General features: G+C 43.2%; 3 protein-coding genes across 7 annotated transcripts; all 3 read right to left on the reverse strand.

Annotated features, from left to right (window-relative positions):
- Positions 1 to 1,618: 1,618 nt before the first annotated feature.
- Positions 1,619 to 5,815, reverse strand: LOC135343789 (hemicentin-1-like). The gene is made up of 9 exons (XM_064540801.1): positions 5,674 to 5,815; positions 5,298 to 5,621; positions 4,639 to 5,232; positions 4,178 to 4,468; positions 3,275 to 3,619; positions 2,978 to 3,183; positions 2,633 to 2,732; positions 2,242 to 2,538; positions 1,619 to 2,100 (listed from the first exon to the last, which is right to left on the reverse strand). Exons 2-9 carry the CDS (start codon positions 5,452 to 5,454, stop codon positions 1,748 to 1,750), a joined length of 2,343 nt encoding a protein of 780 aa, XP_064396871.1. The 5' UTR covers positions 5,455 to 5,621; positions 5,674 to 5,815; the 3' UTR covers positions 1,619 to 1,747.
- Positions 5,816 to 6,175: 360 nt separating this feature from the next.
- LOC135343657 (hemicentin-1-like) lies at positions 6,176 to 11,312 on the reverse strand. 5 transcript variants are annotated; one of them, XM_064540652.1, is made up of 16 exons: positions 11,205 to 11,312; positions 10,840 to 11,124; positions 10,516 to 10,779; positions 10,179 to 10,463; positions 9,733 to 10,023; positions 9,534 to 9,601; positions 9,202 to 9,433; positions 8,910 to 9,144; positions 8,687 to 8,760; positions 8,098 to 8,391; positions 7,613 to 7,882; positions 7,412 to 7,561; positions 7,102 to 7,355; positions 6,876 to 7,056; positions 6,376 to 6,435; positions 6,176 to 6,326 (listed from the first exon to the last, which is right to left on the reverse strand). In XM_064540652.1, exons 1-16 carry the CDS (start codon positions 11,248 to 11,250, stop codon positions 6,277 to 6,279), a joined length of 3,039 nt encoding a protein of 1,012 aa, XP_064396722.1. In that variant the 5' UTR covers positions 11,251 to 11,312; the 3' UTR covers positions 6,176 to 6,276. The 5 variants fall into 5 exon arrangements, with proteins under 5 accessions (XP_064396722.1, XP_064396729.1, XP_064396714.1 ...); XM_064540659.1 differs by having other exon boundaries at positions 6,376 to 6,429; positions 6,876 to 6,978; positions 7,018 to 7,355; XM_064540644.1 differs by having other exon boundaries at positions 6,876 to 6,978; positions 7,018 to 7,355.
- A 3,261-nt stretch (positions 11,313 to 14,573) lies between these two features.
- On the reverse strand, positions 14,574 to 15,276 carry LOC135337210 (contactin-5-like). Its single transcript, XM_064533136.1, has 3 exons — positions 15,195 to 15,276; positions 14,810 to 15,133; positions 14,574 to 14,755 (listed from the first exon to the last, which is right to left on the reverse strand). Exons 1-3 carry the CDS (start codon positions 15,274 to 15,276, stop codon positions 14,574 to 14,576), a joined length of 588 nt encoding a protein of 195 aa, XP_064389206.1.
- Between the last annotated feature and the right edge of the window lie 231 nt (positions 15,277 to 15,507).

Here is a 15,507-nt window from a genome sequence, read left to right on the forward strand (position 1 = left end):
CCGCAGCTGGCACGTCGATAATAACCCCTCTCCATTCTAATACGAATGTGAAAAATCAGGGGCACAATTGACTGCCAAGGTGGTGTAGGATCAATACATATAGTCGCTAACCATGCCTTATACGTACCTCATGCTCAGTGTAGCTATAGACAATAAATTAATAAATTATATCATGTCGCTGCATGGAGAGTATGGCAAACTCAACAAGTAGCAACAGAGTATGGCAAAATCAACATAGCAACAGAGTAAGCCTATGTACGTGCATATAGATGCTTTATTCGTATACCTGTATAGACAATACCTATAATGATCATGTCGCTGCATGGACTCAAACAGATAAGAGTATGAGTATGGCAAACTCAACAAATAGCAACAGAGTATGGCAAACTCAACAATGGCAGGGTATAGCAAACCACTGCCAAGGTGGTGTAGGATCAAATGCTTTATACGTAGTTAAGTACCTAGCTATATACAGTACATGTCATGTCGCTCCACGGACAGCGGCCAACTCAACAAGGTACGGCAAACACAGCAAATGGCAGGGTGATGGCAGACCCAACAAATGCCAGGTACCGGCAGGGTGATGGCATACCCACAAATGCCAGGGTGATGGCATACCCAACAAATGCCAGGGTAATGGCAGACCCAGGGTGATGGCATACCCAACAAATGCCAGGGTAATGGCAGACCCAGGGTGATGGCATACCCAACAAATGCCAGGGTAATGGCAGACCCAGGGTGATGGCATACCCAACAAATGCCAGGGTAATGGCAGACCCAGGGTGATGGCATACCCAACAAATGCCAGGGTAATGGCAGACCCAGGGTGATGGCATACCCAACAAATGGCAGGGTGATGGCAGACCCAACAAATGCCAGGGTGATGGCATACCCAACAAATGGCATACTAACAAACTGCCGAGTGTGCATGTTAATAAATGCCGACTGTAGCAAACGCAACAACTGGCAGGGCGTGGCAAACCCAGCAAATGAAAGCACCACAGGAGACACAAAGTTATTATACCAGGCAGACTAGATCAGTAATTTCTCATCAGCCCCCTCATCACTTTTAGCCTTCCCCCCAAAAGTTCATTATTCATTATTTGTTAGGTGTGGCCTAAATTAATGAGCCACACCCACTGTATATTAGGCAGTGGTCTACAATTAATGAGTTACACCATAGATTGAAGAGTTCAATCTATGGTACCTGCCAACTGAGGGGGGGGGGTCCATGGCCGATGACCGGGCACTAATCGGTAGAGAGAATTGGTAGACAGAAGATGAATGAATGAATGAATGAATGATGGACGTCTGATATGCTCACAAAGTGACTGCTAATAGTTCTGAGACTGCCACGAGGCTTCAACTTTAGTGCACATGCGTTGAGATGAGTGACGTCATTGCGGCCTGCTCCTTGTTGTTAACCCCATTTAATATGCTATTAAATTCCATTGAAATTAGGTAGTCGGGCGCCGCCTCCTTCCGGGCAAAGGTAGAGGGAGGCGGCGCCCGACTAGAAATTAGGGAGCACAGATATAAATGTAACTACACACATGCTACTGGTAACAGAGCACCATCCTCAAAACCAATGTACTCTGAACTATAGATCAGTATATACATAGTTTGCAATTTTAATCATTTTTTTACATCATCAGCATTAATCAATATAATTATGCTAAAAGAAACAATGTCACTGGATTTATAAAATTATACGAAACTATAATAAGGTACAATTGAACAACTAGTCTTATACTAGAGTTTCATTTCTTCTCGGCTCTGCTAGACCATACGCTGGGTTGTCAGAAGTCAGTACAGGGTCCGGAGTGAAGTCACCTTCGATGGTTTCATATTCTGCATTGCCACCTGATGTGTTCTCTTCTGCTAGACCATACGCTGTGTTGACAGAAGCTAGTACAGGATCTGGGGAGCTGTTGTCGTCTATAGTGTCATAGATGACAGGGTCTGTAGTGTAGGCGCCTTTCTTTCTTGACTTCACGAGCAGTAAACTGAGCAATAATATTATTACAACCAGAGTTATGAGGAGAATGATAGCGGGAATCCCAATAGCCAGTCCAATAATAGACTCCATATTCAATGAATCTGCAGAAGAATGTTATTGAAACGAATTTTAGTTAGAAATGACATACTAACCATTTTCATGGCGACCCACACTGATATCCCTAATAACCGAAAATTTAGCGCTATATATACGGTATAGTATAGACCTACTTCATAACATACCTGGGGTTGCATTCACCTCCACACTGATATCCCTGGTAACTGTTCCGGCTGCATTAGTCCCCACACATGTGTACGTGCCGGCATTGGCTGACGTAGCACTGTCGATAGTTACTTGAGACTTAAACGGTGCATCAAAAGGTGTGAAAATATCGATACCAGTTCCTGAAGAGAGCACATTGCCATCTTTACGCCATGTAATTGTCGGTAGGGGGATTCCTATAATCTCACACTCCACCTCCAGTTCAGCGCCTTCTATTGTGTTTGTCGATGAACTAAAGTTTGTGAGAAACGGCTCGACTGTAGAGGAGGGAGGGGGGTCAAGTAAATGTGGTGTGTGTGTGTGTGTGTGTGTGTGTGTGTGTGTGTGTGTGTTACCTATAAATTAACTTACTGCAAAATACAAATGTCTCTTGGACAAATTCAGTGGAATCACTTAAAAGTTCGCATCTGTACACTGCATCATCTTCCATTACGATATTAGACAGTTGTATCTGAAATGGGTACATGTAATTAACATAAAGTATCCACCCTAGCCTTTGCATTAAGATTTCTGGATTTCGACTAATCACAAAACTTGTATACATACAAGTTTTGTGATTAGTCGTATTAAGCATGTCATTGGAAAGGTAATTCTGAGAGCTATTGAATGCATCAATTAGTTTTTAAATTGGACAATCTGAGCACAAATTATGGGCTCTTAAAGATAGCTACCATGAAATAAAAATAAAAAACTCACCTGGTCGGCAAAGGTTTGTGAGACTTTTTGGAAGTTCCCCTCTCCTGGAGTGATGACGTTGCGCCCCATTAGAAATCTTACTTCAGGCGGTGGGAAGCCGTTGGTGTGGCAAGTCATGGTGACAGTGCTGGCGTTGAGTAGACACATGGCAGCAGGGTTGTCAATAACTGACAAGCTCAATGAAGAAATTGGATCACTAGTGGCAGCTGAAGAGGAAGAATAAACCATAAAGAAGAGGTTTTTAACACTAAAACAAAATCAATAGTATATCTTAATTAATTGTGTATACAATTGTACCTGGTACAGTAATGTACAGGTCTGGAAGAACCCCGCTTCCAGCAAGATTGGTAAAGGTAGCAGAATAATTTCCTGATGTTTCGATGGTCAGATTAGTCACGGTCAACATAAACGTGAAGGGAGATGCCGCATTAACATCACTGCAAGGGTTGGTGATAGTGTACTGGTCTCCACTAGCAATGTTCGAGTCCTTGAAGGACCACTGTACACTCGGGCATGGGTCAGCCTCCACAGACACAGGTACTGCTACCTCGGTCCCAAAGTCACCCATAAAGAGAGTACCAACTTGTCTGTCTCTCACTGCTCCAATGACAGTCTCATTGAAAGCCAGGGCAATGGGTGGAACTGTGTGAAACAAACTGATATTGAACACGCATAATTATACATGTACATGGTAAATTAAAGATGCATAATAAGTACTTAGGAAAAGGGCCCTTAAGCACGTAATTATCAATTTGTGCTATGTTCAAAAATAAGAGAGTGATATCTAGGGCAAACTGCTTTTTTTTATATGCAAAGCTTAACCTTTCTTCTAACTGCCTGCAAAGTTTTGGCCCTCTGTGATGCTTTAAACAAATGTTGAAGAAACACACCAAACGACCATCTTTTGAATGTAGAAATTAACCTTTGAACGTTGATTTCTCAAAACGTCACTTCAGTACTACTAACCCTTCACCATAAATATCTCAGGCTATGAAAGTGCAAACTGTTCAATTCTGGTATCATTTTGAAGCCAAAGCTCTGCTCTATCCAATTAAGCAATAAAATTAAATTTTATATTTAGCTTAAGGGCCCTATTCCTAAGTACTATCACGTATAGCAAACTGCTTATAGAACATGTATACATTCAAATAAAAGCAATGGTATAACAATTAGCAATGGTATAAGGTATAATTATGTTACCTGGAGCTCTGACCTCCAACAACCAGGCAGCATTGTCTTCAGACACTGTATTACTGACAAAGCACTGGTACACTCCAGAGTGACTGACTTGAGGGTTTGCAATAGTCAGCATAGTGTCATCAAAGACAATTCCAACGAATGAAGAGTCAATTATAACTCCATTAAAGTACCATGCTGTTGAGGTTTCAGGGTAGCCAGTGTTGGCACAGGAGAAGGTAGTAGCAGGGCCTCGTCCTACAATCACTTCACGAACGTTTGTCTCCAAGGGATCCATCATTATCACGGCTTTCCCTGTGTGTGTGTGTGTGGTGGGTGTGTGTGTGTGGTGGGTGTGTGTGTGTGGTGGGTGTGTGTGTGTGTGTGTGTGTGTGTGTGTGTGTGTGTGTGTGTGTGTGTGTGTGTGTGTGTGTGTGTGTGTGTGTGTGTGTGTGTGTGTGTGTGTGTGTGTGTGGACAACTCACGTTGCACTGTGACTGTTCCACTACTGATAACAGTGACTTGGCCCTCTCTGCATTCCAGAGTGACTACAGCTGGGGGAGGGGGGAGGTTTGTGATTATACCCACTCCTTCGTTGGAAACAGCATTGGAACCACCACTATTAGAGAAAGTACAAACACGATTTAGTGTCCCTCGTGAAGCAACATAGCTGAACTCAAAGTTCTCGTCCTCTCCCTCTGCAGAAAAAGCCGTGAGATCTCCTATTTCCTTGTACACAAAATCCATTCCATTTACTAGTCCAGTACCGTTGACAAAATATGTCTGATTGCTTTTCACTGATTTGTGCATTCGAGCATTCCTTACTTCACAGTGATAATCGTGTGGGAAAGTTTCAATATCTCGAATATAGGCCCATCTTCCACCCTCCAGAAACCTTATGGCATTAGTGACCCGGTTCTCAACTAAAAGTGTACCGTCTTGATACCACACAATGTCTGGAGGTGGCTGCGAGTCCCCAACCCTGCACTCAAGAGCTATGTCGATACCAAATCCAGCAGTAGGAAGTGCAGTTGGTACAAACGTACGCACTTCCTCAGCTGGCATAAAACCACCGAAAACTGTAAAGAAAGAAAAATGATTATTACACAATATTATTTAAAATGTAGGAGCATGAATTGCTTACATGCATAGTGGACAGTGATGTCTCTACTGCGGATGGTTGCAATGAAGCCAGGCTCTCCAATGGTGTTAGTAGCCTCACAGCGATAGATAACTCCAACCATGGAAGCATGTACTCCCTCAGTGATATTTTGAAACAAGAAGATACCATTTGAAAGCATAAAGCCAGCGTCAACCACATCATCTCCCCTGTATCAAGTCACGGTAGGTGTAGGGGTTCCAGAAACATCGCATTGTAAGCTAAGATCTGAATTAGATCCATCTTCATTAGTTGCAAAGACAACCACATCTTCTTGCTCACTGTTGAAACTAGGAGCCACTCCTACCTCTGTGTATTAGTATGTATAGTCTACCTATAATATAAGAAGTTGATCTCTCACCTGTGTGTGCAGAGAACACAATATTGGTGCTGTAGATGCAGAGAAAGACCAGAACTCCTCCACTTGCTGTCATGACAGCCATTGGCTAGAACTACATGTAGACAACAGTATACACAGTGATTTAGCTAATATAGTTAAATCAGTGAATGCTGGTATGCTACTGTTATAGGTTGTTTATTTAGCTAATACTGAAAGTGATTATAGACTCATCTGAAAATGACAGCACATGCAACACATGTACAGTGTATGTACACATCTATAACTACAGTCAATGCTTCCTGGAATGCACAGACTTACAGGGCAATCAGACTTGACTAATAAGATATGACTAGACAGACTGTGCACACTAATTTCTCTCCATGATCCAGTGCAGTGACTTCAGTCAGCTATCTGACCTATGATCTATGACCTGACCACCCACACCATGACACCCCCACAGATGTGTACAGTGCTTTGAATCAACACCCACACAAACCATGAATGAATAACATTTGTAATTTTCATGTAACGATTAAAAATAACACATTATTATAAAATATCAACATGCACTGATTGACTTGATTGACTTGATGACACACACAGTTACATTTGTGTTCTATGACATCACAATCTCACTCCGTAGGCTGCATTGCTGGATACCATAACTGCTCCACCTGTAACAGTGATTATCATTAAAAGTTAATTAGTAGCACGTGCACAAACCTTCACCGTCGTTGTTGCTGTTGTCAGGATCGATAGTCTCGTAAAGCACCTCATCTATATCTGAAGGATAGGGACATACATACACACACACACACACAAGGAGCACGTGAGAAAATGCTCCAGTGTCTTACTACGCGGATTCTGTATCGTCTAGCTATGTACAATTTGTGCCATATATGTCAAACCGCTAAGTGCTGCTTACATTGTACTTAATGATATTCACTATTAGTAGATCAAACGCCGTTATCAGCCGCACATGTACAAAACACTTAGCACATTACAAACAAGGAAACATGGTCTAACGATAGTGATTCCGCAATACTATGCATAGTAAGACGCTCCATCTCCTCATCTGCTCCTGTCCACACCACACACACCTCACACACACTCCACAAATACACACCATACAATGTGATAGGGCTATTAAATATAGTGTATGCACTAATAATGATCGGCTAATGTTAAACTCAGACAGATGGAATCATGCACCCCTTTTGTACCTGGAATATCTTCATATACGTCCTCATCATTTGATTGGACACTGGCTGCATCATTAGGAGCTTGTCTAACAGACAAATCATATGCAGGATTTCTGACAGCATCGTTAGACAAATCATATGCAGGATTTCTGACGGCATCGTTAGACAAATCGTATGCAGGATTTCTGACTGCATCAGACAAATCATATGCAGGATTTCTGACTGCATCATTAGACAAATCGTATGCAGGATTTCTGACTGCATCAGACAAATCATATGCAGGATTTCTGACTGCATCATTTGACAAATCGTATGCAGGATTTCTGACTGCATCATTAGACAAATCGTATGCAGGATTTCTGACTGCATCATTAGACAAATCGTATGCAGGACTTCTGACTGCATCAGATAAATCACATGCAGGATTTCTGACTGCATCATTAGACAAATCATCAGGATTTCTGACTGCATCATTAGACATACCATGTGCAGGATTCCTTGCTGTGCATGTGATACTGATCAGAACACACACAATACTTAGTGTAAGCAATACTTACCTGCACTTTGGTGGTCATTGGAATAAGAAGGTTTTCGTCTCGTACAAACCAACAGCATCACAACAAAGAGTAGTACGATCACTATGATTCCAATAACTCCAACCACAGACAAAGCGATTACCATTTCGTTAACGACACCACCACTTGGCCCTATACGCATGCACGAACATATCTAATAGGCTGGCAATTGGAATAACAAACCTTCTGTAGATGGTGTGAGGAAGCTGATAGTGATGTTGGCACTCACACCAGTGGAGATCGAAATGCAAGAGTAGGTCCCTGTGTCCGTAGATAGTGGGTTGGTGAACACGAGGTTATTGCCAACTTGAGTGGCAGAAGAGGGCAGAGTGAGTCGACCAACACGCACCCAGCGTAGAGTAAAGACATTACTGACACTGGAGGAACAGTTGAGTTGTGTTGTCTCACCAGCAAAGACTTCCCTGGGACCGGAAACAGTGGGCGGTGAGGGTGCTGTGTGTGTGTGGAGGGGTGTGTGTGTGTGTGTGAGTGGAGGGGGAGTTGTGCATGTGTAGATGTGTGTGATGTGTGGTGTGTGCATGTGTAGATGTGTGTGATGTGTGATGTGTGGTGTGTGGGTGGAGGGGGAGATTAGACTCGTACAGTAGTTGTCCTGCACACCACTAGTCATACTAAACAGTGTGTGCAAGATACGAGCACTAGCTTACCTTGTGTGGAAAATTCTCCCTGAAAGAAGAACTGAGATGTTCCCATCGCATTGACAGATGCAACACGCACGTCATACGAAGCACTGGGTATTAAATCAGTCAACATCACCATGGTAACATTGCCGGCCACACTCCTCACAAAAATATCGTTAGGAGTGGTCCAATCATTGAGCCGCTCTTTGTATTGTACGAGGTATTCGTCCACTTGTCCCCCGGGAAATTCCCAGGAAATTAGCGCAGTTCTATTGGTTATTAGATCCACAACGGGAACGACTAAAATTGGTTGTGGTTCATCTGTGAGAGTCATTAAATTTGTAAAATCAATATTTTTGGTTTGTTTTGATTCCCCCTCCCACCCATTTAATCAATGGTTCGAGAACTATTTCAGCTGCCATAACTTGAATTCCATGTACTCAATTGTTCAGAAAATGATGTCATCAAATTCCATATTTGAGAGATAAGAGACTTGCCAATATGGCCACACCATAGATAATAATACCCCATAGTCCAAGGCCGAAAAATTAATAATTTTTAGAGACTAGAGTTGGCTCTGTAACTAGAGTTCTGATGGGACTAACACAAAACTTACTCAGTGATTGGGTCATGATGGTAATGATGGCTGCATCTCCTCTACCAGCCGTGTTCACAGCCAATACCTCAACTCTGGGGGGGGGGGGGCAGAAAGCATTTAGAAAAGAAAGTGGTAAAAGTTGTTTGAATGTTCACTATTGAGCAATTGCACGAATGTACTAGACACTCTCATTTAATACGTAAATATACACTTATGTATATAGTTATATGCAGACACTCACTCATAAGAGTTGCTGCCCACAAGGTCGGCTGGTGGACTGGGGGTCCCGCCATTAAATAGTAACAGAGAGGTCTCTGTCAGAACAATCTCACTGAATGTTGATACTCCTACTATCCGATAACGCATGACGTACTGAGTGACTGGGCGACCACCATTATCAGTCGGTAGCAGCCAGGAGACAGTTAGACCAGAGGAACTCACACCCTCGCCAATCAGATTAAGGGGCATGGAAGGAGCTGAGGGTGGGGGGTAGTGAGAATAAAATTTTATACTATCACTACAGTAATACTCACGATCCACTAGCGTTTGATTGGACACAAATTCTGAGAATTCTCCAATCCCCCGGGAGTTGTTCCCGGCAACCCGAACAATGTACTCTGACCCCTTGCCTAGTTGAGTGAATGCGTACGTGAGAGTGGTGGGCTCGGAGACTATGAAAGTGCAAAGGTCAATGTTGTTGCTATCACGAAGGCTGACAAACCAAGCTTCAGGTAGAGAGGTTGTGGCAACATTGGGAACAGGAGGCTGTAAGGGAGGAGGGAAATACGACATTGACTGAGTGTGGGGTGTGAGGTGTGGGTGTGTGTGTGTGTGTGTGAGTGTGGGGGGTGTGTGAGGTACTCACCAGCCACTCTGCAACGAGAGTTGTAGACGTGGGACTGGTCAGTGTAACCATACGAGGAGCACCAAGTCCTATACATAACAAGACCAGTAATTAAACCACATGAAAGGAACTGCCTACTATATATGATATGATGATAAAACAAGTACAAAGGCTGGCTAACATAACACACACACACACACACACACACACACACACTTACTTAGAGAGAGAGTCACGGCTGATATCATAGCAGATTCACTAAAGCCAACAGCATTGTTAACTGTCACTGTAATATTGAAGAGCGTAAATTCATTTAGACCAGAAAGCTGGGTTGATTGTAGAGAACTGTCGCCAGCGAGAGGTATCAGTTTAGCTCGTAATATTCCATCGAATACTTCCACTGTGACCCCGATGATAGGGCTCAGTCCATCGAAGCCGTTAGTCCAGGAGAGGTCCAGACTGGTCTCTCCAATATTGGAGACCATCAGGTTAGTGGGGGGAGAAGGGGGGACTGTGTGTGTGGTGTGTGAGATGTGAGTGGTGTGTGAGATGTGGGTGTGTGTGAGATGTGAGGGCATGTGTGGTGTGAGACGTAAGGGTGTGTGTGTGTGGTGTGAGACGTGAGGGTATGTGTGTGCGTGTGTGGTGTGGGTGGGGGAGGCTTACCTTGAATGATAACTTCCACACTAGCGTTTGCAGAACCAACAACATTTGTTGCAACACAAGTGTAAGTACCGCCGCTGGCTGTAGTCAGTCCTGACCTCATTAGAGTGGACGATCCACCAGCCAGAGTAATGATAGCTCCACCAGCGCCATTAGTCAGAAGTGACCCTTCATGGAACCAGGTTATAACAGAGACTGGGACAGAGTCGGAGATACAGGAGAGAGATATGGTTTCAGTTATGAAGACCATGTTAGAGGCTGGATTACTAGACGCTATACTGGGCATATCTGCAGAGGAGGATATGACATAATACAGACAAATATGTCATCATCATCTTACAGTTAACGATCAAAGTCCCAGAGTCTTCAAGAAAATCTCCATTTTGCAAGCTAGTCAGTCGACAAGTATATACTCCAGCTTGGTCTCTTAGTACGTTCGATAATTGTGGTATTTGAAACGTAGAAAATGGTTCCCCAACTGGATTGTACCACTGGCGCTGGAATGTCCCTGGTCGGTTGTTGATCGAGATACAGCTGAGCCTTATATCCCCTCCCTCTGTGACTACCCCATTATCTGGGATACTAACAATCGGTGCAAAAAGGCCTGTATTTAGGGCAAGAAATGATAGTATCATATCAAACTTGGATAGCTATAGCCACTTACCAGCTGGGTAAATGGAATCACTGGCGCCGCCGCATTGAAGGGAGACAGGTATTCCCAGAAGAAAGAAAGCATCAGCATCAGTGATTACCAAGACACCAGGCATTGAAGTAACAGATACTCCATTCATTCCGTCAGTAAGAATCATATTAGATTGAGCAATCCACTGTATATCAGTCATGAACTGTCCAGCTATAATGCATCGTATGCAGGAGGTAGCCAGTGAAGCATTTATAGAAAGATCATCAGTCAGATCCAAAGTTTCACTGCAAGTCTGGCCATGGATGCCTGTACAAGGAATAGATAATAATAATTGCTATCTAATTATAATCATGTATAATTATAATTATTGTTGGCATGGAACTTACAAGAGCAGAAAGAGAGCAGAGCTATCAGAGTTATACCAACATTCATTTTGCTCCAAACTATAATGGGCTTGGCACTCTACTAATTATGTAAAGAATCTAATGGCAACCTATACCCCCACACATACAAAATGCATACAAGTATAACTTAAGTGCAATGCATAAACCGTTTTCACTGGAAATACTAACAAACACACACATTATATAGGTTACCATGTGACTTGCAGTGTACACTATTACACACCTATATTACAATGCTTCTTTAGGTGAACAGACTTGCAGGGGGCAATCAGACTTGACTATACCATAGCCATGCAGCTATATCCACAACACACACCATGCCACTATATGCACGTACATGCACCATGCATGCATATCATTAAAAAGGAAGCGGAGAAAAAATGTATAGTTACACGTAGTCATTCCTCGATTTATATGATAAGTGTTAGCTAATCTATAACATAATCTGAACACCAGTGCCAGACACACAGTGAGCAGTACACTCAGTAGACACAGGAGCAGGTGGTCACTGGAGGGGGTGGGTGAGGGGTTACCATGCAGGGTTACTAGGGTTAGTAGATTATCCTCACCCCCTCTAACGAATCACCACCTGATGGACAGGGAACACTTGTACGCTCATGCTACTAGTAACAGAGCACCACCCTCAGAACCAATGTACTCTGAACTATAGATCAGTGGAGTTATCGAATTATTCGAATTTACATCAATCAATAAAGTGATTCTGATAATTAATACAATGTCATTGGAACTATAATATACTTTACAGTCATTAAATACTACATTGAACAACTAGTCTTACAGATCCATTATTATCTTCTCGGCTCTGCTAAACCGTAAGCTGGGTTGTCAGAAGTCAGTACAGGGTCCGGAGTGAAGTCACCTTCGATGGTTTCATATTCTGCATTTCCACCTGATGTGTTCTCTTCAGCTAGACCATATGCTGCATTTACAGATATCACAACAGGACCTGGGGAGCTGTTGTCGTCTATAGTGTCATAGATGACAGGGTTTGTAGTGTAAGCGCCTTTCTTCCTTCTTGACTTCACGAGCAGTAAACTGAGCAATAATATTATTACAACCAGAGTTATGAGGAGGAGGATGGCGGGAATCCCAATAGCCAGTCCAATAATAAACTCCATATTTAATGAATCTGCTGCAGAATATAATAGAACTGAAATACTTACTAAGCATTTCCGTGACCACCCACACTGATATCCCTGATAACCAAAAATGTTGCGCTACACGGTATACTTTATAACGTACCTGGGCCTGCATTGACTTCCACACTGATGTCCCTGGTAACGGTTCCGGCTTCATTCGTCCCCACACAAGTGTACGTGCCGGTATTGGCTGACGTAGCACTGTCGATAGTTACTCGAGACTTAAAAGGTTCGCCAGTAGGCGTGGTTATCGATACCAGGTCCTGAAGAGAGCACATTGCCATCTTTAAGCCATGAAATTGTCGGTGTGGGGATGCCCATAATCTCACACTCGACCTCCAGTTAAGCGCCTTCTATTGTGTTTGTCGATGAACCAAAGTTTGTGACAAACGGCTCGGCTGTAGAGGAGGGAGGGGGGTCAGGTAAATGTGGTGTGTGTGTGTGTGTGTGTGTGTGTGTGTGTGTGTGTGTGTGTGTGTGTGTGTGTGTGTGTGTGTGTGTGTGTGTGTGTGTGTGTGTGTGTGTGTGAGTGTGTGAGTGTGTGTGGTGTGTGTGGTGTTTGTGTTGCCTATAAATTAACTTAGGTAATTCTGAGAGCTATTGAATGCATCAATTAGTTTCAATCTGAACACAAATTATGGGCTCTCAAAGATAAGTATCAAAACAACCGAAATTAAACCAACCTGGTCGGCAAAGGTTTGTGAGACTCTTAGGAAGTTCCCCTCTCCTGGAGTGATGACGTTGCGCCCCATTAGAAATTTTACTTGAGGCCGTGGGAAGCCGTTAGTTTGGCAAGTCATGGTGACATTGCTGGCGTTGAGTAGACACATGGCAGCAGGGTTATCAATAACTGACAAGCTCAATGAAGAAATTGGATCGCTAGTGGCAACTGTAGGGATAAATTAACCAAATGCTAAACAAAGATATCTCAATTGTACCTGGTACAGTAATGTACAGGTCTGGAAGAACCCTGCTTCCAGCAAGATTGCTGAAGATAGCAGAATAAGCCCCTGATGTTTCGATGGTCAGATTAGTCACGGTCAACATAAACGTGTAAGGAGATACGGCATTAACATCACTGCAAGGGTTGGTGATAGTGTATTGGTCTCCGTTAGCGATGTTAGAGCCTTTGAAGGACCACTGTACACTCGGGTATGGGTCAGCCTCCACAGACACAGGTACTGTCACCGTGGTCCCAAAACCACCCATAATGAGAGCTCCAACTTGTCTGTCTCTCACTGCTCCAGTAATGTCAGTCTCATTGAAAGCCAGGGCAGTGGGTGCAGCTGTGTAATGAACAAATAAATTTTTATTTATAATGTGTATTATCCTGTACATGTACAAATATTAAATGCATGTACGTAGCAAATATAAGCTGACATGTACATGCAAACAAAAGTAATGGTATATAATTATGTTACCTGGAGCTCTGACCTCCAACAACCAGGCAGCATTGTCCTCAGACACTGTATTGCTGACAAAGCACTGGTACACTCCAGAGTGACTAACTTGAGGGTTTGCAATAGTCAGCGTAGTGTCGTCAAAGACAATTCCAATGAATGAAGAGTCAATTACATCTCCATTAAAGTACCACGCTGTTGAGGTTGCAGGGTATCCAGTGTTAGCACAGGAGAAGGAGGTAGGCATAGCAGAGCTTGATCCTACAATCACTTCACGGACGTCCGAGGGATTCATCGTTATCATGGCTCTCTCTGTGCATGTGTGTGTGGGTAGGTATGTGTGTGGGTGTGTGTGTGGGTGTGTGTAGGTGTGTGTGTGGGTGTCTTTAAGGCAACTTACGTTGCACTGTGACTGTTCCACTACTGATAACATTGACTTGGTTGGATCTGCATTCTAGACTAACTACAGCTGGAGGAGCAGGCACCACTGCTAAGGCAAGAGCTCGTTCATCATTAGAATAGAAAAAACAAAGACGATTTGTTGTCTCTTCTGAAGCAACATAGCTGAACTCAAAGTTGTCATCTTCTCCCTATGCAGAAAAAGCCGTGAGATCTCCTATATCTCCTTGTACACAAAATCCATTCCATTTACTAGTCCAGTACCGTTGACAAAATATGTCTGAGGACTTCTTTCTGATCCGTGCATTCGGGCATTGCTTACTTCACAGTAATATTCATGTGGGAAAGTTCAACATCTCCAATGTAGGCCCATCTTCCACCCTCCAGAAATCTTATGGCATTAGTGCCAGGTTCTCGACTAAAAGTGTATCGTCTTGATACCACACGATGTCTGGAGGTGGCTGCGAGTCCCCAACCTTGCACTCAAGAGCTATGTCGATACCAGCTCCAGAAGTAGCAGATGCAGTTGGTATAAACGTATGCACTGTCTCAGCTGGCATAAAGCCACCGAAAACTGTAAAGAGAGAAAATGATAAATACAATTCTTATAGGAGCATGAATTCCTTACATGCATAGTGGACAGTGATGTCTCTACTGCGGATGGTTGCATTGAAGCCAGGTTCTCCAATGATGTTAGTAGCCTCACAGTGATAGATTACTCCAGCCGTGGAAGCATATTCTCCCTCAGTGATATTTTGTGCCAAGAAGGTACCATTTGACAGCATAAATCCAGCGTCAACCACAACATCTCCCCTGCACCAAGTCACGGTAGGTGTAGGGTTCCCGGTAACATCGCATTGTAGGCTAAGATCTGAATTAGATCCATCTGCGTTGGTTGCAAAGACAACCACATCTTCTTGCTCACTGTTGAAACTAGGAGCCACTCCTTTCTCTGTATATGTATATTTAGTATGTGCCTATAAATATAATAGTTAAAGACGTTTATCTCTCACCTGTGTGTCCAGAGAACACAATATTGGTGCTGTAGATGCAGAGTAAGATAAGAACTCCTCCACTCGCTGTCATGACAGCCATTGGCTATAGAACTATACACAGTAAGGCCTAGGTTGTTTATTTTTAGCTATAGATCTAACACTGAAAGTGATTAAAACAACAACATGCAACAGAGATCTATCAGAAAATGACACACCCAATATATATAACTACACAATGCTTCTTGGAATGGACAGAGACTTGCAGGGCATCATGCAGACTCGACTAAGAGTGGTGTATATCTATCACTGGCTGCACACTAATTCCTTGTCC

Source organism: Halichondria panicea, chromosome 1 (genome assembly GCF_963675165.1).
Source record: "Halichondria panicea chromosome 1, odHalPani1.1, whole genome shotgun sequence".
In the NCBI taxonomy this organism is placed as follows: Eukaryota; Metazoa; Porifera; class Demospongiae; order Suberitida; family Halichondriidae; genus Halichondria; species Halichondria panicea.

Coding starts and splice junctions, on each gene's coding strand:
- LOC135343789 (XM_064540801.1), bottom strand. CDS start 5,454: ATGCTTTCAAATGGTATCTTCTTGTTTCAAAATATCACTGAGGGAGTA. Junction 2,539..2,632: donor AGAGACATTTGTATTTTGCA/GTAAGTTAATTT, acceptor CCTCCTCTACAG/TCGAGCCGTTTCTCACAAAC. Junction 2,101..2,241: donor GGAGGTGAATGCAACCCCAG/GTATGTTATGAA, acceptor ATTCTTCTGCAG/ATTCATTGAATATGGAGTCT.
- LOC135343657 (XM_064540629.1), bottom strand. CDS start 11,250: ATGAATGTTGGTATAACTCTGATAGCTCTGCTCTCTTTCTGCTCTT. Junction 8,761..8,909: donor GTGGGCAGCAACTCTTATGA/GTGAGTGTCTGC, acceptor CCCCCCCCCCAG/AGTTGAGGTATTGGCTGTGA. Junction 7,883..8,097: donor GGGAGAATTTTCCACACAAG/GTAAGCTAGTGC, acceptor ACACACACACAG/CACCCTCACCGCCCACTGTT.
- LOC135337210 (XM_064533136.1), bottom strand. CDS start 15,276: ATGGCTGTCATGACAGCGAGTGGAGGAGTTCTTATCTTACTCTGCATC. Junction 15,134..15,194: donor TGTGTTCTCTGGACACACAG/GTGAGAGATAAA, acceptor ATACATATACAG/AGAAAGGAGTGGCTCCTAGT. Junction 14,756..14,809: donor CATCACTGTCCACTATGCAT/GTAAGGAATTCA, acceptor CTCTCTTTACAG/TTTTCGGTGGCTTTATGCCA.